The sequence below is a fragment of the Ctenocephalides felis genome, unplaced genomic scaffold, assembly GCF_003426905.1.
Source record: "Ctenocephalides felis isolate EL2017-DRISC unplaced genomic scaffold, ASM342690v1 CF-g0.4_SCAFFOLD_01604, whole genome shotgun sequence".
Classification (NCBI taxonomy): domain Eukaryota; kingdom Metazoa; phylum Arthropoda; class Insecta; order Siphonaptera; family Pulicidae; genus Ctenocephalides; species Ctenocephalides felis.
In genome coordinates this window covers 5,984,613-6,011,170 of record NW_020537758.1, presented here as the reverse complement: position 1 = coordinate 6,011,170, position 26,558 = coordinate 5,984,613, and the positions used below count along the sequence as shown (strand labels likewise).

Genomic DNA, 26,558 nt, shown 5'->3' with positions numbered 1-26,558 from the left:
GCGTTTGATTTGATAAAAAAGAAAAGTGATTTGTCAGCGGACGTTTCGTTTTTATTTTAATGACATCCTCAGACCACATTATGTCATTATAGGCGAACGATACGCCGAGTTAATATCGATAAAAAAATATCGATAAACTGAAATGATTTTTAATGTAAAAACAGTTTGGAGACGAAGCGATTTTTGCGGTCGAGAGAAAAGAAATATATACATATATACATATACATATGTATGTATATATATATATGTATATATATATATATATATATATTATAAAGGTATGTGTGTAAATTTTAGTTGAAAATTAAATACAAATCGCACAACTAAATTTAAAAAATATTTAACTAAACAAAAACAAACTAAATTCTATCTAAAACTAACTTGAGGATTTTTTTCATATATTTTTACTTTTATATAAAATTTGTACTATTATTAATATATGCATAAAGAAAAATTTTACCCAGTACAATCCTGTAGAGATTGAATTTTTAATACGCTTTGTTTTTAAATTATTTGTTTGTGTGTGACTTGAAATCCAATTTTGTGAAAATAATTTATTGAAAATATTCAAAATGCATTTCTTGCCTATTGTTTGAACAACTAGAGGTATAGTCTTTGATCTTTTAAGTTTCTGATGAATTTTGTTAGAATGTTTGGATTTTTTGTCTTAATAGATATATTGAAAAATATCATATTTAAATTACAACATTCTAGGACAATCCGTGCATCCTGAAGAGCTTGTTGAAACATTTTTGAGCAAAATTTAAAATTATGGAGCATTTGTTGGCTTTTGTATTATTTCTTCAAATTTTTGAGAGAAAACCTAAAAATTTTAGTGTTTGTTATCATAGTAAACATATTGAGAAAGAACATATGCAAATTACAGAACTGTACAAGAAAAATTACGACCTAAGGAGCTTCTTAAAATAGATATAATTAAAACTGCAGTACGTCTTGAGTACCTATATAAAACAATTTCGGTGTCTTTTGTATATTGTTGTTAAAATTTCACGAAAATTTTTGAGAACATGTATTTGTTTTAGTATTTGTTATTATAATAGACATATTAAGAAATAACATATATGAATTATAGCATTGTTTCATAATTAGTATGGCTTATAAAATTTTTTGAAAATCTTGTATTTTTATATATGAGTACACACAGAATATTTTATTTACATCCTACTGTGAACCTAAAATTTATTAGTTTTAGTATTTATAATAATAATTATAAAAACATATATATTTAATATTTATCATTATGAATAATAATAAAACCATATTAAAATTATTTAAGACTTCTTCTTTATCTAAATTCTATTATATCCCAAGAATGCTGATTATTCTACTAATACTTAGAATTTTTCGCAGAGAGTCTCAAAACAGGCTTTCAATTCCTTCAAAAAATTTTGAAATTTAGCCAAAAGTATTCTAGATGTAAATTACAGAAATTTCATCCATATGTCTCACAAGATGAGTCATTTTATGAGTTATTTGAGTCGTTTTGTGAGCATCTGTTTCAAATCAGTCATGCCTTCCTCAACTTCTGCGAAAAATGATAAAGATGCTTGAAATGGTCAATTGCTTCTTAAAATGTAACTTTAAACCGATTTCTACATTATTTTATGAAAGTACAGAACCGTAATATAATAAAAATAAAAATTTCAGAATTTAATATAAAGTCGAGATATAGTTTATATTATTTACTAGAACAATTTATCAAAGTCGAAGTCAAGGTTTCGATTTATCAGGAATGATACAATTATTTATTTATTGCACAGATTAATTTACATTAGCGACAAACAAGTTGATAATATACATATATGCATATAAATATATATGATTAATGCGTATTGCAAATTACAAGGATCTACGAGTATTTTTTTTTATTTGCAAAGAAATTTCCAAGAAAATATTAGTTGTTTATTTTCAGTTTATTTCTTAGTAAAATGTTGTAATTTGGCTCATATTTTCTAGTTATTTTACTACCCCTGTTACAAATGCATTCGACCCTACGCCCTTGGCGTTGCATATGGTTTCCACATGTGTTTTTATGAATTCAAAAATCCCGTCCCTTTAAGGTCACAATTTACGACCCATTTAGAAAATGTCATAAAATTAACATAAAAATTATTCGGAATATTTACACGATTTTGTTTGAAAATTTGATTTTATATTTAAATAATTTGTTTGGGTAAAAAATTTCGTGTTTCGTTTTTGGTTTGATTTTACTAAACAAAATGAAAAAAAATATTTTCGAAATATGTTTGAATATATTACAAAATACACCTATACTAATTATGTATAATATTTAAAAAAGTTAGTATTCTAGTATAATTATTGTGGCCAGGAAAAATGATCAAATTCATGTCTGTAATATGACAATAATTTCTTAATATTTACCACAACTTGTGTAAATTAATTTTTTGCATTGTGATTGCAAAATTAATAAATCTATTATTTATTTTAATAATAGACATATTAAAGTAAAATATATAAAAATTACAACGTTATATTATATATATAGCCTGTAAAAAATATTTCAAAAAAGCTCTTCACATAGTATTTAAAGGCAACTTGCTAACGACTAAGATTTATTCCCAGTAAAAGTTTGTTCAAAAAATTTTGTTATTTGTTAATTTCAAAATTTTTTGCTATTAGTAAATACATTAGAGTATAACATACAAAAATTTCAACATTCTAGTATAATTGTTGTGGTCTGGAAAAATTATCCAAAACAGGTTTGTAGTTTAACTTTCAAACTTCTCAATATCTACCAAAACTTGTGGAATTAATTTCTCGCATTGTGGTTTCCAAATTTTTAATTTCAATATTTACTATAATAAAAGATATATTGAAGTATAATATATTAATTTTCAACATTATAGTATAATTATTATAGCCTGTACGAAATTTATTCCAAAACTATAAACCACATAGACTCCTAATGACAAAATAAATCTTAAAAACGCACTTTTTTGTTTGGACAAAATTTTAAACAACATTCGACACAAAAAATTATAATTTTAACTATTCATTATCTTACTAAATACATCGAACTATATTATCATCAATTTACTATCCTGAAGAGCTCATTATTTCACTCCAAAATTGAATTCCAAAACCACTTTTTTATTTATACATTTCGATGTAATCAGTTAACTCAAAAAGCGTGCAGCGGTTTATTTTTAACAATGCAATCCGGTTTTTGTTAATACATATTTTGATATTTTGTATTTACCTTGGGGTAGTTTCAACCTGTAGAGTCATTAATCAAAAATTATCGATCTGGCACGAGCTACACTATTTTTTATAGAAATGGGGTGAAATTTTTACCGGCACCCTAGGCGAAAAAATAGGAAAAAACGTAGGTAGATATATATATACATATATAAACCTGCTCGTATTTTTTATGATCAGAATCCATTGTGTGGAACAATATGCTCGTTTATACCAATTTTTGTATATCATGTATATACTTTAGAATTTTTCTAAATAGTTAATATTATATTTATCATAATTTTATGTAGCCTAATAAAAACACCTTCATTTGTTTTCAAACAAATATTTATGTAACTTCAACAAATAATTCTAAAATTATTAATTAAAATAATAAGCAATTTTCCCAAAATAATATTCCAACATTTACAAAAATATTTTTAACTTTATATATTAGCATAATATATACGTTTAGCTCTTAAGTGTTCGAAGTCGTCTTATTTTCTACTAAGAAGTGCATTTCAAGTGCATCCTACGACCGAAGTGCACCCTTCAAAGATTTCTGGGCTAAAAATAACCAAGAAGTCGGAGAGGTCTTAAAATAAAATGCCATATGCGGTTCGCAAATTATAATACACAGGATATATATATATATATATATATATATTTGTTATAATTATAATTATATTATAAAAACCAAACCAATTATATCACAGCAAATAACACATATCAAACCATAAACTATCTGACTAGTTCAATAAAACTCTCAGCTAATTTAATATTATAAAATGTGTTTTTTGCTGTAAAATTGTTGAGTGTTTTTTTTACCCCATAGACGGGGTAAATAGGGACGTTCAGAGATAAAAAAAGGACGTCCACAAACTGGTCCTATGTCTTATTTATAATTTTAAAAGAATTTCATGCAATAATAGTTACATTATGCATCCTGCATCCGATGCAAAATATAAACTTTAGGAGTACATTTTTACAGAGTAAACACTGTATACAACCTTGATCTGGTATTACGTCAGAAATATTCATCAGCATAGTTAGAATAACTATTTATTTAATTTACATGATGTAAAATTGCTTTTTTTAAATTAAATTTACTCAATTTTTGTTTACATTTTTGCAAGGGCAAAGGTTCAGTTGTTCCCTTGTACATCTCCCAGATGTAAGATTTTATGGAGGTTATTTAAAAAAACTGTTGAAAATAATTTAAAATTAACAATACTTTTATAAAACAATTTATTAATGTGTGAAAAAATTATGCTAAGGTCTCGTAAACTAAACAACAGTGCTCACGACCAAATAAAACTAACAATGAAATGAAATACTTTTGTCATGGATTTTCAAACTTTGCCGTTTATATATATATGAAGGCGACGTCGTTAAAATCAAGATGATGTCTGGTTATACATCCTTGGCCCGCTACTTTCAAATATTGTTGTTGAAAAATCCTAACATACGTCTCGTAAACTAAACAACAGTGCTCACGACCAAAATAAACTAACAACGAGAGAATAATTTTGTTATGGATTTTTAAACATTGGCGTTGATTGCAACACCGTAAAAATCAAGATGTAGGCTTGTTACACATCTTTTGCCCTCTACTTTCAAATATTGTGGTTAAAAAATTCCATACTTTACCTCTCGTAAACTAAACAACAGTGCTCACGACCAAAAAAACTAACAACGAAAAAAAAATACTTTTGTTATAAATTTTCGAACAAAATCGTTTATCTACTGATAGCAACGTCGTAAGAATCAAGGTGTAGGCTGATTACACATTTTTAGTCCTTTACTTTCAAATATTTTTGTTAAAAAATTCTTAACTTTATGTCTTCGAAACTAAAAAACAGTGCTCACGACCAAATAATCTAACAACCAAAGAAAATACTTTTGTTATAAATTTTCGAACAAAACTGTTTATCTCATAATATCAACGTCGTAAGAATCAATATGTAAGCTTGGTATAAAAAATTTGCCCTCTACTTTCAAATATTGTGGTTAAAAAATTCCTTACTTTACCTCTCGTAAACTAAAAAACAATGCTCACGACCAAAAAACTGATAACGAAAAAAATACTTTTGTCATGAATTTTCATTTATTGTTTTATATCGTCCGATAGCAATGTCGTAAGAATCAATGTGTAGACTTGGTATAAATCTTTTGCCCTCAACTTTCAAATATTTTTGTTAAAAAAATTCTTAACTTTATGTCTTCTAAACTAAAAAACAGTGCTCACGACGAAAAAATCTAACAACGAAAGAAAATAATTTTGTTATGGATTTTCAAACTTTGCCGTTTATATATATGAAAGCGACGTTATTAGAATAAAGGTGATAGCTGGTTGCGCTCTACTTTCAAACATTTTTGTTAAAAAATTTTCAACTTAATGTCTCGTAAACTAAAAAACAATGCTAACGACTAAAAAATCTAAGAATGAAAAGAATACTTTTGTCATTTATTGTTTTGTATCTTCCGATAGCAATGTCGTGGGAATCAATGTGTAGGCTTGGTATAAATCTTTTGCCCTCTACTTTCAAATATTGTTTCTAAAAAATTTGCCTTCTACTTTCAAATATTGTTTCTAAAAAATTTCTAACTTTACGTCTCGTAAACAAAACAACCAATAACGAAAGAAAATACTTTTGTTATAGATTTTCAAACTTTGCCGCTTTTCTCGCGATAGCAATGTCGTAAGAATCGAGGTGTAGGCTTGGTATAAATTTTTTGCCCTCTACTTTCAAATATTGTTGTTAAAAAATTCTTAACTTTATGTCCCCTAAACTAAAAAACAGTGCTCACGATCAAAAAACCAACATCGAAAAAAATACTTTTGTCATGAATTTTATTTATTGTTTTATATCGTCCGATAGCAATGTCGTAAAAATCATGGTGTAGACTTGGTATAAATCGTTTGCCCTCTACTTTCAAATATTGTTGTTAAAAATTCCTTACTTCACGTCACGTAAACAAAACAACTAAATAACAAAAGAAAATACTTTTGTTATGGATTTTCAAACATTGGCGTTCACGTCCTGATAGAAATGCCGTAAAAATCAAGGTGTAGGTTAGTTATAAATTTTTTGCCCTCTACTTTCAAATATTGTTGTTAAAAAATTCTTAACTTTACATCTCGTAAACTAAACAACAGTGCTCACTATCAAAAAATCTAACAACGAAAGAAAATACTTTTGTCATGAATTTTTATTTATTGTTTTATATCGTCCGATAGCAATGTCGTAAGAATCAATGTGTAGGCTTGGTATAAATCTTTTGCCCTCTACTTTCAAATATTGTTGTTAAAAAATTCCTTACTTCACGTCACGTAAACAAAACAACTAAATAACGAAAGAAGATACTTTTGTTATGGATTTTCAAACATTGGCGTTCACGTCCTGATAGAAATGCCGTAAAAATCAAGGTGTAGGTTAGTTATAAATTTTTGCCCTCTACTTTCAAATATTGTTGTTAAAAAATTCTTAACTTTACATCTCGTAAACTAAACAACAGTGCTCACAGTCAAAAAACCAACAACGAAAAAAATACTTTTGTCATGAATTTTTATTTATGTTTTATATCGTCCGATAGCAATGTCGTAAGAATCAATGTGTAGCTTGGTATAAATCTTTTGCCCTCTACTTTCAAATATTGTTGTTAAAAAATTCCTTACTTCACGTCACGTAAACAAAACAACTAAATAACAAAAGAAAATACTTTTGTTATGGATTTTCAAACATTGGCGTTCACGTCCTGATAGAAATGCCGTAAAAATCAAGGTGTAGGTTAGTTATAAATTTTTGCCCTCTACTTTCAAAATTGTTGTTAAAAAATTCTTAACTTTACATCTCGTAAACTAAACAACAGTGCTCACTATCCAAAAATCTAACAACGAAAGAAAATACTTTTGTCATGAATTTTTATTTATTGTTTTATATCGTCCGATAGCAATGTCGTAAGAATCAATGTGTAGGCTTGGTATAAATCTTTTGCCCTCTACTTTCAAATATTGTTGTCAAAAAATTCCTAACTTTACTTGTTTTTAAGATAGTAGTGGAAGACCGTTTTACCCTGTATGTACTCTATATATATACATATATAAATTTTCATTTTCAAGTGTATATATCTACTGCCCTGCGCATGCCCGTGCCTTTGCCGGCTGTGCGCCCGAATTGGCGCGGCGGCGCAGGGCGGGCGCGAGAGCGCTCCTGTGTACGATTATTGATTTTACTCGAGACGTTCCTCGTTCGTTACTACTACGACAAACAATGTGCGCGATCGCTCTCCTCCACTACCACTAAACAACCCCTACTACGGGGTAGCAAAATATTAGACAGGGAGATAGTAGACACAAAACTTGAATAAATGATCGATATGCCCATAAAATAAAAGTTATGATAGACAAAAAAAAATAAGAAGATGCATACTGTTATGCGCCGACATTCTTACCTATTTACCGTCACATTTATGTGCATACTACCACATTTATTACTCTATGGACTCTACATATCTCGAGTTCCACTCTACATTCTATGGACTCTATATTCCGGCTGGACGGAGGACCTCTACAATCATCACAAGGGCACAATCTCTCTCTGGACTCCAAAAGGAACACATAACCTTATAATAATATTTAATGAAGTTCTGTATAATAATATCTATATTCTGTAATAAATCTATAAAACTTGTGTTGTGTTTTAAAATACCAAAATTACCTCCATTACTGAAGGCAAATCTTTAACAATACTATTCCAAATTTGGTTATATAATATCAATATTCTCAGACACTAGTAGTGCCAGGCATCGTGCCTTAAGGCGAACTGCTGAAACTTCCCGTACCCTAATGAAATATTCGAGGAATGAAAATAATCAAGAATTATTTTGAATAATTTTAAATAGATTATTTAGTATAAATACATACTGTAAGTTTATAGGTGCTTTTTAAATTAGGCGACGAGCGTGTTCTACAAACAACTTTGTTTACGTTTATAAGTTTATGTGTTCAGTTTTTTTTTGATAACTTAGAATTTTTTCCAAAATTTTGAAATTTTTTAGAAGTGTGAAATTTCTTGCATCTTTTTTAAACCGTTTTTTTTTTTAAATTTTTTAAAAATTATTGAAAATATTAGATTTTTTGAAAATCTCGAAATATTCTCAAATTTTTGTAAGAAGTCGATTTTTTTAAATGTTGATATTCATTTAAATTTACCAACATTTAGTTCTTTTGAACTCGAATTTTTGCAACTTTGAATTTTTGTTGAAAAGTTTTATGATCACAAGCCAAAGGTTTCAGTCTCCACAAGCTAAAGGTTTTTTTGAATCAATCCAATCGGATGAACCGTTCTCTCAAAAACTGCATGACCACTTTTACACCCTTTGCGCTCCATACCTACGTAACGGCAAAATTGCCTTTTGCAAAAACGCCTTCAGATCGAGTACGAACCGAATGGTTTTTCAATCATACAAATCGGTTATTCACATACGTAAATTTTAAAATCATAAATCTTGGTACGGAACCCAAAAAATTTACAAAAAATGTGTACACATTATTAAAATCTCTATAAAATATCTGATAATTTTCATGTTCAATTTTTACGATTACTAAAACTTACTCTACGGGAAGGTAAAAATTATTTAAGTTAATTAAAATTAATTAACTATTCCAAATTTGGTCTCAAACTTATTATATAATATTAATAAACTATATCTATAATATAAATAAACAGGGAAAAAATTCTAGTCAAAAAAATAATTATGGTGCAAGTAGGGAGTAACTCAGCAAAAATGCAACGGAAGTGCGTTACACCACTATTTGTCATTGGCTATCACTGTGATCATTTGAAACTATCTAGTAATCAATGTTCAGAATATTTGTGGATGAATAGTATTTAGTATTTATAGATAACTTCTAGTATTTTAGTCTAATTTTTCATTCAGCAAAATAGTATTTATTATAAAAAATGAGGACTGAAACTATTAGCTTGTTTAAATTTTATTCAAATTAGCTTGTTCAAACACAAGAATATTTGTCATATTTTTTCCATTTCTATCGACTTTCCTTCCCCCAGCTCTCCGTCTATTATCCGATCTAGGCTCGTGTGCCCCGTGACGTCACTTACTCGGCGGTGCCGGCGGTTCGTCAAGAGTGAGGCCGAGGGAGGTTTCGCACTTTTTGTTGTACTTTTATACTTTTATACTATCGTCTGGCGGTGCTTTCTCTATTTTGTGCCTAACACCGCCATTACGGAAACCAGAGACAGATGGAAATTGGAAAATCGGAAAAAAATACTAGTTTTTACTCAAACGTCTACCAATTGTTAAGGAAGTAGAAGAGCCTTAATTCAACTTTCATAATTGAGTTGACCAAAAAATTTAAATTTAAATGTTTGCAAGTGACATTTTACCTTAAGGCAAGTTGCTTAAAATTTTCCTTTCAACTTTCAATAATTTTGTAATAGAGGGTAGAACGGGGCACAAAATACCAGTCAACCCCCAGACATTTCCATATATTTTTTAACTTCCCGTAGGGTAAGTTATAGTAATCGCAAAAAAATCGAAAATGAAAATTGAATTTTTGAAATTTTCTCATTTTCGACGTTTCAAAACCTTCTGAACATTTGGCATACCTTAGAAAAATGGATGTATGTGTGTGTGTGTGGTGTGTGTATGTATGTATGTATGTATGTATGTATGTATGTATGTGTATGTATGTATGTATGTATGTATGTATGTATGTACGTGTGTGTATGTATGTGCGGATACAAATTTTCGTCGACGATTTCGGGAACACGGATCAACCGATTTAAATAATTCAAAAAAACATTCGATTCGTATTGATAAGGAGACGTGCTGATTAGTTTTTGGCAAAGGCAGGTCTAGCCGTTCCGAAGATACGGGGCAAAAAGTGCCAAGAACGGTACCTCCGTTTTTAAGAGAACGGAGCGTCCGATTTGAATAATTCAAAAAACATTTTACTTGTATTGACAAGATGTAGAATTGATCAAATTTTCATGGAGGCAGGTCTAGCGGTTTCGGAGATCTAATGAAAAAAAGTAAAAAATAATGCCATTCGGCGGTTAAAATTATCATTAGACATATGCACATCAAATTATCAGATATTTTTATAGAGATTTTAACAATAAGTATATTTTTTTTTACATTTTATGGTTCCGTACCAATGCTTATGCGTTAGACGGCGGCGCGGCACATGCGCACTTTAATTTTCTTTATGCAGTTAAAGCAGTACGATTGCTTTGAAAAAAAGTTCAGAATTTCCAAAATATGTCAAAATGAAGAAAACATTTTTTTCAAAAAAATTTTTGTATCCAAAAAAATATTTTTTTTTTCAAAAAAAAATTTTTTTTTCATATAATTTTTTTTTCAAAAAAAGTAATTATTTGTCAAATTTGTAGTTTCTCAAATCTATTTTTTTTTAATTAAATTTTTTTCAAAAATGTTAATCGTTTTTAAAAAAATAATAATTTTTGGTACGGGAAGTTCCAGCAATTTGCCTTAAGGCACGATGCCCTAATTGCCTTAAGACAGAATTCCACTTACAGCTAGTTTTTTCAAAAATTGCAAAGCATTTGATGACTGTTTTATATGCACGACGAATATACTCCTCAATGCACAAAATTCACTGTGCCGAGTATATTCGTCAAGCACAATTATCTGGTTAAGTCGATAACTGTGAAATTTATTTATCGCAAAATTTCATGTAAAAATTGTATTTTTTATAATTAAGAAAGAAATATTTTATTATTATGAGTTTTAATAATAAAGTAACGGTTCCGCTGGTTCCCTTTTATACCACAGATTTTTTTTGTATTTTTTTTAAACTAATTTATACAGATTTTTTTTTTAAAGAAATTTATATTTTATGTTCTGTTAGATTTATTTTTGTCAATTCAAGATTTTTTTTTTAATATAAATAAAAATTTCAGAATTTTATAGAAAATTAATTAACAAATATGTGTGCACAGCCTCCTATCTAATAAATAAATTTATATAAAAATCAGTATAAAAAATTTTAAGTACTTACATAAAAATATTATTTTCTAATCAACTAGTTATCAACTTCTAATTAACTAATAATGCTAGAGTGCTGTAATTTTGGTACGTTATATATAAAGCTATACTTTTAAATCGTGTTTTTCAAAATGTTTCAAAATTTTATTTAAATAATATTAATTAATATTTAACTAATCCTGTTCCTTACAAGCATATTTTTAATGATAGGTAGGTTCTTCTATAAAAATATTATTTTCTCCTAAACTATCGATGCTACAGTGCTGTAATTTTAGTATGTTATATCCCAGGCTTTATATATAAATAATATAATATAATATGTTTAAAATTTGTAGTTAAAATAATATTAATTAATTTTTAACTAAACCATGTACCCTACAAAAAAAATTTCAATTAACTTAACCTTATACCCTTATAGGTTTTCATATGAAAGTATTATTTTCTCGTAAACTATTTGCATAAGAATACTGTAATTTAAATATGTTATGAACCAGAGTTTACTTTTAAATTCTGAATAACAAAATTGATTATAATTATTGTTAAAATAATAATAATAAATATATAACTGAAACGTGTGCTCACTAAAGAAAGTTTGGAAGAAATTTGTTTTCATATAGACATATTATTTTATCATAAACTGTTAATATCAGAGTGCTGTAATTTTAGTATGTCATATGTAAAACTTTACTTTTAAAAATTATAATAACATTCATTACTATATATACTTAAAATAGTATTAAATATTATATAATCCAAACGTGTTCCCGATAAGGAATGTTTCAATAGAAATTTGTTTAAGTACAAAAATATTATTTTCTCTTAAACAATTGATATCAGAGTGCTGTAATTTTAGTATGTTATATAAAAATCATTACTTTTAGAATATTTTTAACGTAAATAATTTTAATATTTTTGTACTTGTATAAAATTTTAGTTTAAATCCGTACGTTCCTAAAAAACTCTTTTCTTTATTTTTAGTTTAATAAATACTTAATCTTGATTTCAAATCATAGTTTTTAGGATTAATTTTCATTTAATAATGAAAATAACAAATTATTTTCATTAAATTTACCATCAGATTTTATTATTATTTCTTAAATTCAGCTTCAAAATTAGTCTTAGAATGATCAAACGACCATGTAAAACCGTAATGTGATGATGAGGTCTATAAAAAAGTCTTAACACGTACCGAAAAAAATTTGTAATTGCTTCAGAGTTTTTTTTTATTAATTCTTAGTACTGTACGGAGTATAAGATACACATACATGTAAATATTTACATGAAAATATTATCAAATTTATTCATAATTTAATAACAAACAACGTTATTGTTAATTTTTCGCTTATCAGTACAACGATGTTTTAATTGAGAATAATTTGTAATTTTGTTCGAAACATAATAAATTTTATGTAACAATAAATCAGTATGAGCGTTGATGTAAAGCATATTCAAATTTCAGCACTCTAGTGCTAATAGTTTGGGAGAAAATAATTTTCTTATACTTATAAGATTATAATTTATATACCTTCTAAAAATTTCTTGTTAATTTTGTAATTTAAATACAAATTTAGTATATTTTATTATACACTATTTTAGTACAAGCATTGATGTAAAGCATATTCAAATTACAATACCTTAATGATAATAGTTTATAAGAAAATTTATACTTTTGTACAGAAATCGATGCAGTATCTGAATGTTTATTAGATGTTTATAAAGATAAAACGTGAACAGAGAATATTTTGAAAATGTATATCTTCTAAACTAATAATAGTACAGATTTCAAATAAATGTAGATTCAAAGTAAATTTATTATGTATTTTTTGGTATAAGTATAAAAAATATTAATAATATTTACGATATTTTAAATTATAATTTTCTAAGCAACAGCAATTTACAAATGCATATACAGATAAAATGTGACAAGGAGTTTATACAGATAAAATGTGACAAGTGCATATTTTAAAAAGTCTTATCTAGATTAAAATAATAATAATATGGATTTGAAATAAATGTAGATAGACAGTGAAATTATCATATATTTCCTTATATAACGGTACCTAAAATTAAAATTTTCTGGGCAACATGCAAGAGTAGGTATTTAAAATGTGTCAAAATGTATATTTAAAAATTTTATAACTTATATATTAATATATAGTAAAAATTTGAAATAAATGTTGATACAAAGTTAATATATTAGACATATTTTGGTATAAATATAAAAATTATGAAAAATATTTACGGTACTTAAAATTAAAATTTTTTGTGCGGTTGCAATATCCAACATTAAGTTTATAATTTAGTGAATATTTTAAAATTTTATATCTTTTAAACTAATAATAGTAAGGAAATATAGCAAATGTAGATTAAAAGTAATTTTATTATATTTTTTACATATTTGTTTAAATTTTTAGATTTTTGTTATATAACGATGACAATTCCATAAGCAAAAAAGTGTACCCAATATTTAAGCAAATTTTAAACCTCTTTATCAAATAATAGTTCTTTCATCTTTTCAGAAGAAATTTTAAAGCAAAATTCTAAAAATAATTTTAAAATCAGGCTTTAAATAAAATTTAAAAAAAAAATATAACTAATCATATAAAAATAATATAATATCGAATAAATAATTTTGAATGAAAATAATGTATAAAATTAGATAATAAATTCTGTTAAAAAACGAGTATTTATTGAATTGTATGAAATTATATGAAAAAACTAGCAATAATAAATATTAAACTTAAATAAATTCATTTAAAATGTTGATTTGGGTTTTTAAATTACAATTATTATATAATTATTCACTTGAATTCATTTGAAAATCTTTCAAATTTCTGCTTTCATACATTTTATATGAAAAAAAAACCAAACATAATCTAGTAACAAAATCTATGGGTTTCTAACCCCAGGAAAGATAACGATCTCTTTATTATTTAAAATAATCCTATAACAATAACATGTCTTTAAAAGCCTGATTCATCCTGCTTTAGAAGAAATATAAATAAAACTTGCTAATTTTATATTAATAATAATAATAAATCAAATCGCAAGAAAATGCACTAAAAACCAATCTAATAAGAGTTCTTATAGAATTCTTATAAGATTCATAAAAAAAAATTATTATAATCTTAATAAAATAATTAATACAAAAAAATGAGTTCGGGTAAAAAAGGACTTGATAAAAAAATCTCTCAAAAATGAATTTTAAATATACAGTTTATAATTTCAATAATTTCAAGTTTATAATTTTGATAGGGGTCTTACTCACATATTGATAAAAAAAAATTATAAAAAATGAAAGGTTATGTTAAAATAAAATATTTGATTTGAAAGAGAGATTTTTAAAAATCTTAAAAAAAAATCAAGCAAAAAATCCCCCAAAAAACCGAAAACAAATGAAATTTTACCCGTGTTATTTTCATAGAAACTTTGGTTGGATTGCGGAGTATGTTAGAGTTAATATTAAGAGCTGAAACTTTTTGAGAATAATGTTTTATCAATTTGGAAGCATTTGAGCACCTAAGAGCAAGGAAATTCAGACAAATCCATATTAAGGACCACCCTAAAATATTTATTTTAAAGCTGGTGCAAATTTATCATAATATCCACTACCAAAATAATGTATTTTCAGCACAGCCTCACATTATATATATATATATATATATATATATATATATATATATATATATCGAATGGTAGAATCTTGGATTTGTGTATATTTTGTAGAGTTTCGAACAAGAATCCAAAAATAATACAAAATAAAAAAACAATAAAAGTTTTTAATAAACAATTTCTTTATTTAATTATTTGTTTACTGTCAACGTTTCGGAACTAGGTACGTCCCATCTTCAGGACATCTGTCAAGAAACATGATCTTGATGAGATTTAAGCAAACAATATGTTTAGGAATAGAAAATAGATTTTTCTTAAATAATGAATTAAATTGTAAAAAATAATAATGTACAGAAATATGATAATATGATCCAAATGAAAATGATAAAAATAAATGAGTGGATTATCAGAACAGGATATTAAAAATGGTAGAAATTTTTTATGAAAGTTATGGAAAAAATTTTTTAAGAAAAGATTAATGATAATATATATATATATATATATATATATATATATATACTTTCTTATTTTTATTCATATCGATGCAATTTTAAATATTATATATAATAGCATCCTTATCACTAACTTTAGTGTTTTTTGTATTTAATTAATTTTATAATTTTTGTATGCGGAAAAGACTCCTAAAAATGTATCGTATCAGACATTTTGTAACTAAAACAATATACAATATTAAAAAATATTTTTGACCACCCTAAATATATTTAAGATCGGCAAAAAATCCCCAAAAACCCAGAAAACAAATGGAATTTTGCCTGTGTTATTTCCATAAGAAACTTTTGTTGGATTGCGGAGTATGTTAGAGTTAATATTAAGAGCTCAAATTTTCAGAGAATTTATTTTTATCAATTTAGAAGTATTTGAGACCCTGGAAGCAAGGCAATTCGGACAAATCCATATTAAGGACCACCCTAATATAAAATATATATTTAAGTCTGTACTGTTTTTGCCGGACATCTACTTGATATTGATTAACAAACAAACCAGGCAAAAAATCTCCAAAAACCCCGAAAACAGATAGAATTTTACCCGTGTTATAGAAGTAATAAATAGCAACTTAAGTTAGTTAAATTTGGTTGGATTGCGGAGTATGTTAGATTTAATATTAAGAGCTCAAATTTTCAGAGAATTTATTTTTATCAATTTGAAAGCATTTGAGCACCTGGGACCAAAAAAAATCAAAAACAACCATATTTAAAACCACCCTATTATTCAAGTTTGTACTGTTTTTCGCCGGACATCTTCTAAAGTATTGATTACTAAACAAACCCGACAAAAAAATTCCCAAAAAAAAACGCAAAACCTAACTTTAACAATTAAACCAAAATTATTTGCACTTACCAATAGTCCTTTAATTCATAAAACCAAAAACCAAAAATAATCCAAAAATCCTCGGTCTCACCACCAACTTTCAACACTAATGAAAAATCTATACCGTCACCGGCGAAAACTCAATTTTTACCACACCACAACAAAAATAAACATCGATCATTTAATACCAATTACCACTAATGTTATTTATTACTATTTATTATTAATCACTATGATTTTTTTTTAATTAAAATCACTAAAAATCACTAAATCGGTAACCTATTCCTTCGATGGTGATGCCGCGGGATGCGCGCACGCTATACTGTTTCGTAATCGGATTGCGCACGCTGGTGAACTCTGCTTCGGCAAAAGTCGGAAGCGATCGAAAAACCGGTGGAGAGTGGGAAGTACGGCGGAGTGAGGTAAAAGATCGATGTTGGGGTGAAAGATCGATGTTGGGGTGAAAGATCGATGTTGGGGTAGAAGATCGATGTGGTGAATTTTGGATGGTACAAGATAAGAAGGCGTCCATGAAACACATGAGTAAGATATCACGTGTATTTATTTTAGATTTTTTGAGTAAAATATTAGATTTTATTAATTTTGGAATTTATTTTAGATTTTTTGAGTAAAAAATCCTTAAAAACTTGTTTACATGGTTCATAGACGCCCACTAAAGTTGAAACAATAGTCTAGTTGCAATCAAAGAGTCCCCAGTAGGCGTAGGTCAGTGGAGGTCCAGTGGTCTCACATTCAAGGATACACCAAGAAAGCCAAGGTCATCATATTTTTTTTTAAATCAATATTATTAATATCACGTGGGGGATGGAGGAGTACAGTAAGATATCACGTGTATTTATTTTTTAACTGAATTTAAAAAAAAAATCCTTAAAAACTCGTTCTCACGATTATTGGACGCCGCCTAAAGTTGAAAGACATAACAATAGTCTAGTTGCAATCAAAGAGTCCCCAGTAGACGTAGGTCAGTGGAGGTCCAGTGGTCTTACATTCAAGTTTTTGTTAAAATTCGATGTTGGGGTAAAAGTTCGATGTTGGGGTAGAAGATCGATGTGGTAAATTTTGGATGATACAAGATAAGGGGACGTCCATTAATTACGTGGAGTTATTTTAGAGGGAGGGGGGGTTTAACTTTAATTTGAAGAAATGTAAAAAAATGTTCTAAATTCGCATATTGCTAATTATCAAAATACTAAATATACTAATTACCAAAATACTAAGATAAAATATAAAATAAAATAAGTTTCAAATATCACTATTAATGTTTCATCTAGAAATTCTATAAATGAGAAAAAAACATTTGCTTAAGAGGAATCTTATAAGTCATAAAAGGTGAATCCCATAATCCTTAATGTGAATCTTATAAGAATTATATACATTCTCATAATTTTCCTAAAACCGAAAATTTGTTTAAAAAAATTTATTTCTAGTTTTGAAAAAATAAAGAAAATCTCACCACTTAATTTTCATATATCAAATAACTATTTTTGGCTACAAAATTCCCACTTTTTGAATTACAGTCTACTCTATTAGTATTAGTTGAATTACAGTCTACTATATTATAAATAAAATAGTCATAAAATTTTAATGCAATCGAAATCGATAATTGTTCTTTCATCACTAAAAGCATGTTTGGTATAGGGGTTGCACATTAATTATATTAAATCTTCGATATTTCGATACTAGACTAACAATAATAATAAATTAAAAATAATTAAAATTATAAACAAACGAAAATTTGATAGATTTTTAATATAAACATAGTACAAATTCGTTTTAAGTAAAACTTTCGGCGAGTTTATATGAAACATTTATTTTCACTTCAAGATTTTAGCCGAGTTGATCTATGGACTTATGTTGTTAGAAAACATTAATTCTAATCAAATTTGCCAAATATTTCATATATATTAGACAAACGGTTTAAAAGTTACAAGGGATATTATAAATGAATGCACATTCACCAAGGGTCGTTAAAATTACAATTTCAAAGCAACTTTCGTCAAATCTAATTTTAAAGTATACCGAGTTGTTGTAGGTATTTGTGATATTAGAAAATATTATAGATAATTTAATTTTGTACAAATTTGACAAATATTTCATGTATATTAGACAAACGGTTTAAAAGTTATGAGAGGGTTGATACATAATTGAATTTGTACAAATTACCAGAAATAACAATATGAAATATCCAAATAAAATAAAATATATAAATAATTATACAATACATTACCTTTAAGATATTATAAATATGAATCCAGGTCATCGAGTGTTCCAATAACATCTTCGAAATAAAAATGACTAGCTCTATCTATGAACTAAAAGTTAAAAGTAATTTTTTCAAACTCTTGGCTAGCCTAAAAGAAAACCAAAATGAAATATCTACCAAATATATTATTACCCAAATACATTATCACAACTACTATCAGGAACAACATCAACTTTGGTCATCGAGTTGACCAAACCATAATCCTCCTCTTCAGAAACAAAACTATCATCTCTATCCATGAAAATAACTTTGAACATACTTTGCAACTTTTCGATAAATTTAGGACACAAATTATTTCCTCTCAAATCAACACAATTAGCAATTAAGAAATACTGTTTATGGTAAATGGCAGTCAGGTTTTTGTTCCTTAAATTTAAAATGTTTCTTTCATCGTCTCCTGGATGGTAATTGTCAAGCCAGTTCTCGATGGACTGTTCGATGACCCAACGATTTCTTAGGTCTTTGTAATAACCCTTTCGCAAATGGTCGACTGTTTGCAGTTTTTCTAAAAGTTGAAGGGATTCTTCGTGGTGCTTTTTGCAGTCTAGGGCTCTCATTATTAGGGCTAGTGTTAATAGAGTCCCTGGGGAAAAATAGATAGAGGGTAATAGATTGTGAGATTTTTTTTAATATATATATATATATATATATATATATATATATTCTTACATTTACTATCAGGTTCCATCTCCAGTAAACTTTTACAGGCTTCCATCTGTGTCCCCAATTCGGACCTGACCCTGTCTCCAAATTTGGCCCCAAAACGCACTTTTTTGTAACCAATGCATTTTCCTCGTAATAAATCCACAACGTCCAAATCTAATTTTGAAACTATGTCGTAAGTCGAAACATTTACTAACTCTACAGAAAGTCCTGATAATTAAATAAAAAATTGTTATTAATAAAAATATTAAATGTAGGTGGTTATGGTGTTAGACAATATTATAGATAATTTAATTTTGCACAAATTTGCTGAATGTTTGATGCAAATTGGGTATATAGTTTGAAAGTTACAAGAGATATAAACAATGAATGTACGCTATTACATAATTGTGAAAAGAAGAAAAGTTGGTGCAATTTTTGATACTTTTATTAATTTTGATATACTTTTATCGATTTCGATATAATTTTGTATGCAACTGTTTAAATGTTTTGGCACCACTATAAATATAATGAAATTCTCTAAAAGACTGCATCAACACAATAATTAGTGTTGGAGCAATTTTTTTTGTATAAAAAATGTTCAAAAGTCAAAACTCGTACGCTATTAGAAATTTTGCTTTGTACCGAAAAAGTCGGTGTAATTTTTGATTCTTTTATCAATTTCGATAAAATTTTGTATGAAACTGTTTAAATGTTTTGGCACCACTATAAATATAATGAAATTCTCTAAAAGACTGCATCAACACAATAATTAGTGTTGGAGCAATTTTTTTTGTATAAAAAATGTTCAAAAGTCAAAACTCGTACGCTATTAGAAATTTTGCTTTGTACCGAAAAAGTCGGTGTAATTTTTGATTCTTTTATCAATTTCGATAAAATTTTGTATGAAACTGTGTAAATGTTTAGGCACCACTATAAATATAATGCAATTCGCTAAAAGACTGCATCAACACAATAATTAGTGTTGGAGCAATTTTTTTTGTATAAAAAATGTTCAAAAGTCAAAACTCGTACGCTATTAGAAATTTTGCTTTGTACCGAAAAAGTCGGTGTAATTTTTGATTCTTTTATCAATTTCGATAAAATTTTGTATGAAACTGTGTAAATGTTTAGGCACCACTATAAATATAATGCAATTCGCTAAAAGACTGCATCAACACAATAATTAGTGTTGGAGCAATTTTTTTTGTATAAAAAATGTTCAAAAGTCAAAACTCGTACGCTATTAGAAATTTTGCTTTGTACCGAAAAAGTCGGTGTAATTTTTGATTCTTTTATCAATTTCGATAAAATTTTGTATGAAACTGTGTAAATGTTTAGGCACCACTATAAATATAATGCAATTCGCTAAAAGACTGCATCAACACAATAATTAGTGTTGGAGCAATTTTTTTTGTATAAAAAATGTTCAAAAGTCAAAACTCGTACGCTATTAGAAATTTTGCTTTGTACCGAAAAAGTCGGTGTAATTTTTGATTCTTTTATCAATTTCGATAAAATTTTGTATGAAACTGTGTAAATGTTTAGGCACCACTATAAATATAATGCAATTCGCTAAAAGACTGCATCAACACAATAATTAGTGTTGGAGCAATTTTTTTTGTATAAAAAATGTTCAAAAGTCAAAACTCGTACGCTATTAGAAATTTTGCTTTGTACCGAAAAACTCGGTGTAATTTTTGATTCTTTTATCAATTTCGATAAAATTTTGTATGAAACTGTGTAAATGTTTAGGCACCACTATAAATATAATGCAATTCGCTAAAAGACTGCATCAACACAATAATTAGTGTTGGAGCAATTTTTTTTGTATAAAAAATGTTCAAAAGTCAAAACTCGTACGCTATTAGAAATTTTGCTTTGTACCGGAAAAGTCGGTTGATTTCGATTCTTTGATTCGTTGATTCTTTTATCGATTTCGATATAATTTTGTATAAGGCTGCATAAATGTTTTTGCATCACTATAAAGATAATAAAATTCTTCATAAGATCAATATATTAATTTGTGTTAGAACAATATTTTTTGTAAAAAATGATCAAAAGTTAAAATTGTTGCTCCTGCTACTATGCTGTACTAGAAACGTTGGTGTAATTTTCGATTATTTTATTAATTTCGAAATGCTTTTGTAAGAAACTATATAAATGTTTAACATCACTATAAAGATGATACAATTCTCTATAAAACTGCATCAACACATTAATTTGTGTCAGAACAAATTTTTTTTAAAAACAATGTTCAAATGACAAAATTGTAGCTCGTACGCTATTAGCAATTTTCGATAGACGATTTCGATATAATTTTGTATGGAACTCTATAAATATTTGTACATCACTATAAAGACAAAAAAGTTCTCTATAAAACTGCATCAACACATTAATTTGTGTTGGAACATTTTTTTTCACAATAACAATTCATTGTTATTATCGAAATTTAAATTCTTGGCCCTTTTATTTATTGCATCTCTTGTAACTTTTAAATGGTTTATGCAAAACACATGATATATTAGGCAAATTTGTTTAAAATTGAATAATAAACAATATTTTGTAACACTACAAAACCCTACAGCAACTCTGTATACTTTAAAATTGAAACAACAAACAGCAAAATAATCGAAATACGCTTAAAACGCATTCATATTTATTGTATCAATAACTAGCAAACTATTTGTTTGATCTAAATGATGTAAAAGACAAATTTGTGCAAAATTGAATTATAAATAAATTTCTCTAACAACATAAAACCCTACAGCAACTCTACAGACTCTAAAATCGATCATAAACTTGTGTCCAAGTAAAAAAAAATACCTTAAAATTTTTTGTTGTGAATTGAATATATTTAAAATATCTACCTTTACTCAAAACAATATCCTTGGCAAAAATTCCTTGCCAAAGTGTTTGCAAAAGTCGATCAGAGCTCAACATCGGGTTCCATCCGCATTCAACATCATCTGCTAATAGTAAATAATGAATTTAATTAATAAAAATTATTTATAAGTATTTTATTACCTCACCTTCATTTCCAACAAGTCTTATAATATATTCCCCACTCGTCGTACAATTAGCGTGTTTCGACAAAGCCACATGTAAAGTATTTTGGTACAAAACTGCTGAAACAATTTCTAAAGACACTTCTTGTTTACCTACAAAAAAAATAAAGTCCTTGAACAATGCAAAAAAATCAATCATCCTTTATTATTATTATTATTATTATTATTATTATTATTATTATTATTATTACCAAGGAGCCATCGTTGGTAAAACCAGGCACTGGAGTCGTTAGGGTCGGTAAAAGCAGCATTTAACACCAATTCTAATTCTTCTTGTAATTTGCTATCGCATAACCTATTTTCACTTCTGTCTGCATATAATAAGGGTAAAAGTTTGCTTCTATAATGCCATGCTGAATAATTGGAAAAGTTTTCATGGATTTTTTTGGTAGAGAAGCCCAATTCATCTTTGGCGGTCGTGTGGGCTTTGTAGACTACAAAACGTCTGTAATCCCAACAGTGGACTGAAAAAAAAAATAAAACTTTTTCCTTGTAGTTTACTAAATTTATATTATTGATGTATATTATTATATATCAAATGAAACCTAAAAAAATTATCTATAAATCTGTGTATTACAATTTATAAAGTTTCAAACAAAATTTTATAAGAACAAATATAAACATTGATGTCGAAGTGACTCGTCGTATATAATAAATTGAATAATAATAAATTTGTTTATCACTTTTATTAGTTTACTAAATTTATATTATTGATGTATATTATTATATATCAAATGAAAGTTAATAAAATTATCTATAAATCTGTGTATTACAATTTATAAAGTTTCAAACAAAATTTTATAAGAACAAATATAAACATTGATGTCGAAGTGACTCGTCGTATATAATAAATTTAATAATAATAAATTTGTTTATCACTTTTATTTGCAGAACAATTTGGGACGAGATATCGTTAGCTGTTACTTCTTGGACATGACATTTTTGCTTGTGTGAATTTTTGTAAAAAAAACATTTGTCGTAGGCCTATAATATTTCAAGAAGTTCTTTAGGCCTATTATCTTTATCATTTTGTAATGTACAAAGTTTTAGTAAAATCGACAAAAAAGTTTAGGACTTTTTGGTACCTTGATGTTTGCAATGTTCGTTATGGATACTAATTTTTTTTTGTAGTTTAGGTAATTGATATAATTAATATATATTATTATATATCAAATTAAAGATGATAAAATTGCCTATAAATCTGTATATCACGATTCATCAAGTTTGGAACAAAATTTTACGAAAAAAAATTATAAACATTGAAGTCGAAGGGACGCGTCGATAACTAATGTTAGTTCTATTGTTTGCACAAAATGGAGTGTCGATAATATTAGTTTTATATAAGAGCGCTTTTTTATATTTTTTCTTCTAGTTTATTAAATTTATATAATTGATGTATATTATTATATATCACATGAAAGCTAATGAAATTATCTATAAATCTGTATATAACAATTCGTAACGTTTAGAACAAAATTATTAAAAAAAAAAAATTATATCAAATTTTGCAATAGCTGTCGTCGATAACATTAGTTTCGTCGGTTGCACCTTTTTATTATATTATTTTATTATATTTTAATTATTATATTTTTATTATATTTTATTTTATTATAAATAATTAAAATATAGCAATAGTATTATATATTGTTAGAAAGCTATAAAATTATCTATAAATCTGTATATAACGTTTAGATACTCTTAGAACAAAATTAAATAAAAAAAAATTGTGAGGTTTAAAATTAGTACCTGATTATTAGTTATTTAGTTGCATTTTTTTTCATATTTAGCAATATTAAAATTTATTTAGAGTGTTATATATTATAATATATTATTAGAAAGTCAATAAAATTATTTACAAATCTGCATTTAACAATTTGGAAGTGTTAGAACAAAATTATATAAAAATAACATATTGAAGTGTGAAATTACTTAAAATTTGTATCTAATTATTAGTTTTGTAGTTATATTATTTTATATTTAGCAATATTCTGACAAATTTTATTTATAGTGCTAAATATTATAATATATAACTGAAAAGCCAACAAAATTATGTATAAATCTACATTTAACAATTTGGATATGTTGAAACAAAATTATATATAAAAATAATTCGTTGAAGTTCGAAATTACAATACGTAAAAAGTCCATATTGTATTAGCTTCAACGCTTTCGTTTGAAATTAAAATTATTTAATAATAATTGATATGAATATATTAACATTATTATACATCATTAAAAAGCTAATTGAATTAGATATAACTAGGTATAAAAAATTTTAGAACTCTTGGAACAAATTTGTCTAAAAAAAATGGTTAAACTTTGAATACTCTGTGAAAGTTTGAAATTACAATATTCATAAAACGTCCATATTGTTTTAGCCTCAACACTTTAGTTTGAAATTAAATTTATTTAATAATAATTGATATGAATATATTAACATTATTATATATCAATAAAAAGCTAAGTAAATTACCTATAATTAGGTATATAAAAATTCAAAACTCTCAGAACAAATTTGTCTAAAAAAAATGGTTAAACTTAGAATTCTTTGTAAACAAAATATATACTTACAATTTCTTTCATCCATTTTTAAATATTTGGTACAAATTTGCAATTCTTTTTCCCAATTAACATTTGGAGCATTACTGAGCACCCAACATCGATGGTGCCAAGCGCTATAAGACTTCGGATTGACTCGTAGACAACTTTCTGTTAAGGGCAATTCAGCATCGTAGAGCATTTGGGTCTCTGAGGTATCTACTTGGTCCAACCTATAAATATACATATATATATATATATATATATATCCATTTCTCCATATATCAATTATCTTACTCGTTCTGTGCAACCAAATGCTGCAAAACTTCTCTCCGTATATTCCAAAACGTATAAATATCAGGATTAGCACTCAAAGCTTGTGCTAACAAATTCATTAAGACTCCATTCAATTCTTTTTTCTCTCGCATTTCAAATATTTGACTACTGACAGCTTTGTAAGCTGCTACTTTGGCTTGTCGCTCTTTTAGTTTCCTCGCAGCCTCCTCTTCTGAAGATCTTGTCTTCACTCTCCCGTGCTGGGGTAAAAGACGAGAAGATATAAACCAATATAATAATTATAATAATATATATATATATATATATATATATATATATTGACTTGTTGATGGTTCTTTTAATGTTTATGTACTGGAAGTGTTATTCGTGTATTTTGTAGTGGTATTGTGTAAACATAGGTTAGTTTATAAATTTTTTTAAGTATTCTACTACTAGCAAAATTTGGATTCATATTGAAGTAAATTCAAGTACAAAATGTTATAATATTGCTAACAAAGTATATATAATACTATTATATGTATAAACAATAAAAACATAAGTCAATCCTTTCCATTTGCACAACTTCTACAAATAATTCTAATACTTACCATTTTAAATCAATTCTTTTAACTTCAAATAATTATTCAAAACACTTACAACAATTTAATATAATTTTGAACTAATTAAATCTATTTTTAATAATTATTTTATAAAAAGCAACTCAACATAACCTAAAAAAGTGACATTTAAGAAATGTCATCATTTTTATTCAGGAAACAAACCACGTGCTCGTAGTCCACGTGTTCGTCCAGAGATTGCAAACCTGTGTCTAAAACCGTTCAGATTCAAATTAGATTTTAATAAGAATCTAAATATTATTTAAAATATATATAGATATAAACAATATAGTAAATACTTAATATTTTTTATATAAAACTAAATGGAGCAAATCTGTGTTTTGCACAAAATTTGTTGGAGAAATTGATGATAAACATAAATATTATATTTATATTCAATTAGAAGAATTTATACTAAAATTTATTAAATTATTTTAGAGCCAATTATTTATATGTAAGTGTATTATAATATAATGTGTGTATTTATACTTAGTGTGGAGTTTATTTGCCTTATTATGTATGTTTTTGTTCGATTAAATCATTTTTATAAACCTTCCTGAAAAAAAATTTAACACAATTTTATTTTTAATATTTAAACGAAGGTTTTGTGTATCGTATTTTCAAATTATAACCTTCTACTATTAATATATTAATAGTACTAGCTAATTGAAGAGTCAACTAGAGTATTTTGTTAATTTTCAATCTGTGGATATAGGACATTTCTTCAAATAACTTTTAATTTTCTTCCAGTACATTATGATTTATATACGTTAGTGAAAACTAGATAGAATTTACTAAAATCAAGTAAAACCTGTTATATACACTTGTATATCAAAATTTTGCCTAAATCGTAGTTGAAAAGCAGACTTGAGTATTTTGTAATAACCAATATATGGATGTGGGACATCTTGTAGTTTTCTTCAAATAACTATTAATTTT

The 26,558-nt window shown here is 26.5% G+C and overlaps 2 protein-coding genes across 3 annotated transcripts in view; both read right to left on the bottom strand.

The window, feature by feature from the left end:
* LOC113372592 (geranylgeranyl transferase type-2 subunit alpha-like) overlaps positions 1 to 24,953 on the bottom strand; it is a 37,478-nt gene extending 12,525 nt beyond the window's left edge. The window contains exons 1-4 of one of the 2 annotated variants that reach the window (XM_026612948.1): positions 24,760 to 24,953; positions 22,380 to 22,652; positions 22,153 to 22,281; positions 21,991 to 22,092 (exon numbers count right to left, since the gene is read on the bottom strand). In XM_026612948.1, coding sequence (XP_026468733.1) covers positions 21,991 to 22,092; positions 22,153 to 22,281; positions 22,380 to 22,652; positions 24,760 to 24,928 — 673 coding nt within the window. In that variant the 5' untranslated portion in view covers positions 24,929 to 24,953. The remainder of the gene's footprint in view (positions 1 to 21,990; positions 22,093 to 22,152; positions 22,282 to 22,379; positions 22,653 to 24,759) is intronic. The other variant, XM_026612949.1, reaches the window with a different exon arrangement.
* A 66-nt stretch (positions 24,954 to 25,019) lies between these two features.
* On the bottom strand, positions 25,020 to 25,742 carry LOC113372947 (geranylgeranyl transferase type-2 subunit alpha-like). The gene is made up of 2 exons (XM_026613279.1): positions 25,611 to 25,742; positions 25,020 to 25,262 (listed from the first exon to the last, which is right to left on the bottom strand). Exons 1-2 carry the CDS (start codon positions 25,611 to 25,613, stop codon positions 25,020 to 25,022), a joined length of 246 nt encoding a protein of 81 aa, XP_026469064.1. The 5' UTR covers positions 25,614 to 25,742.
* Positions 25,743 to 26,558: the final 816 nt, after the last annotated feature.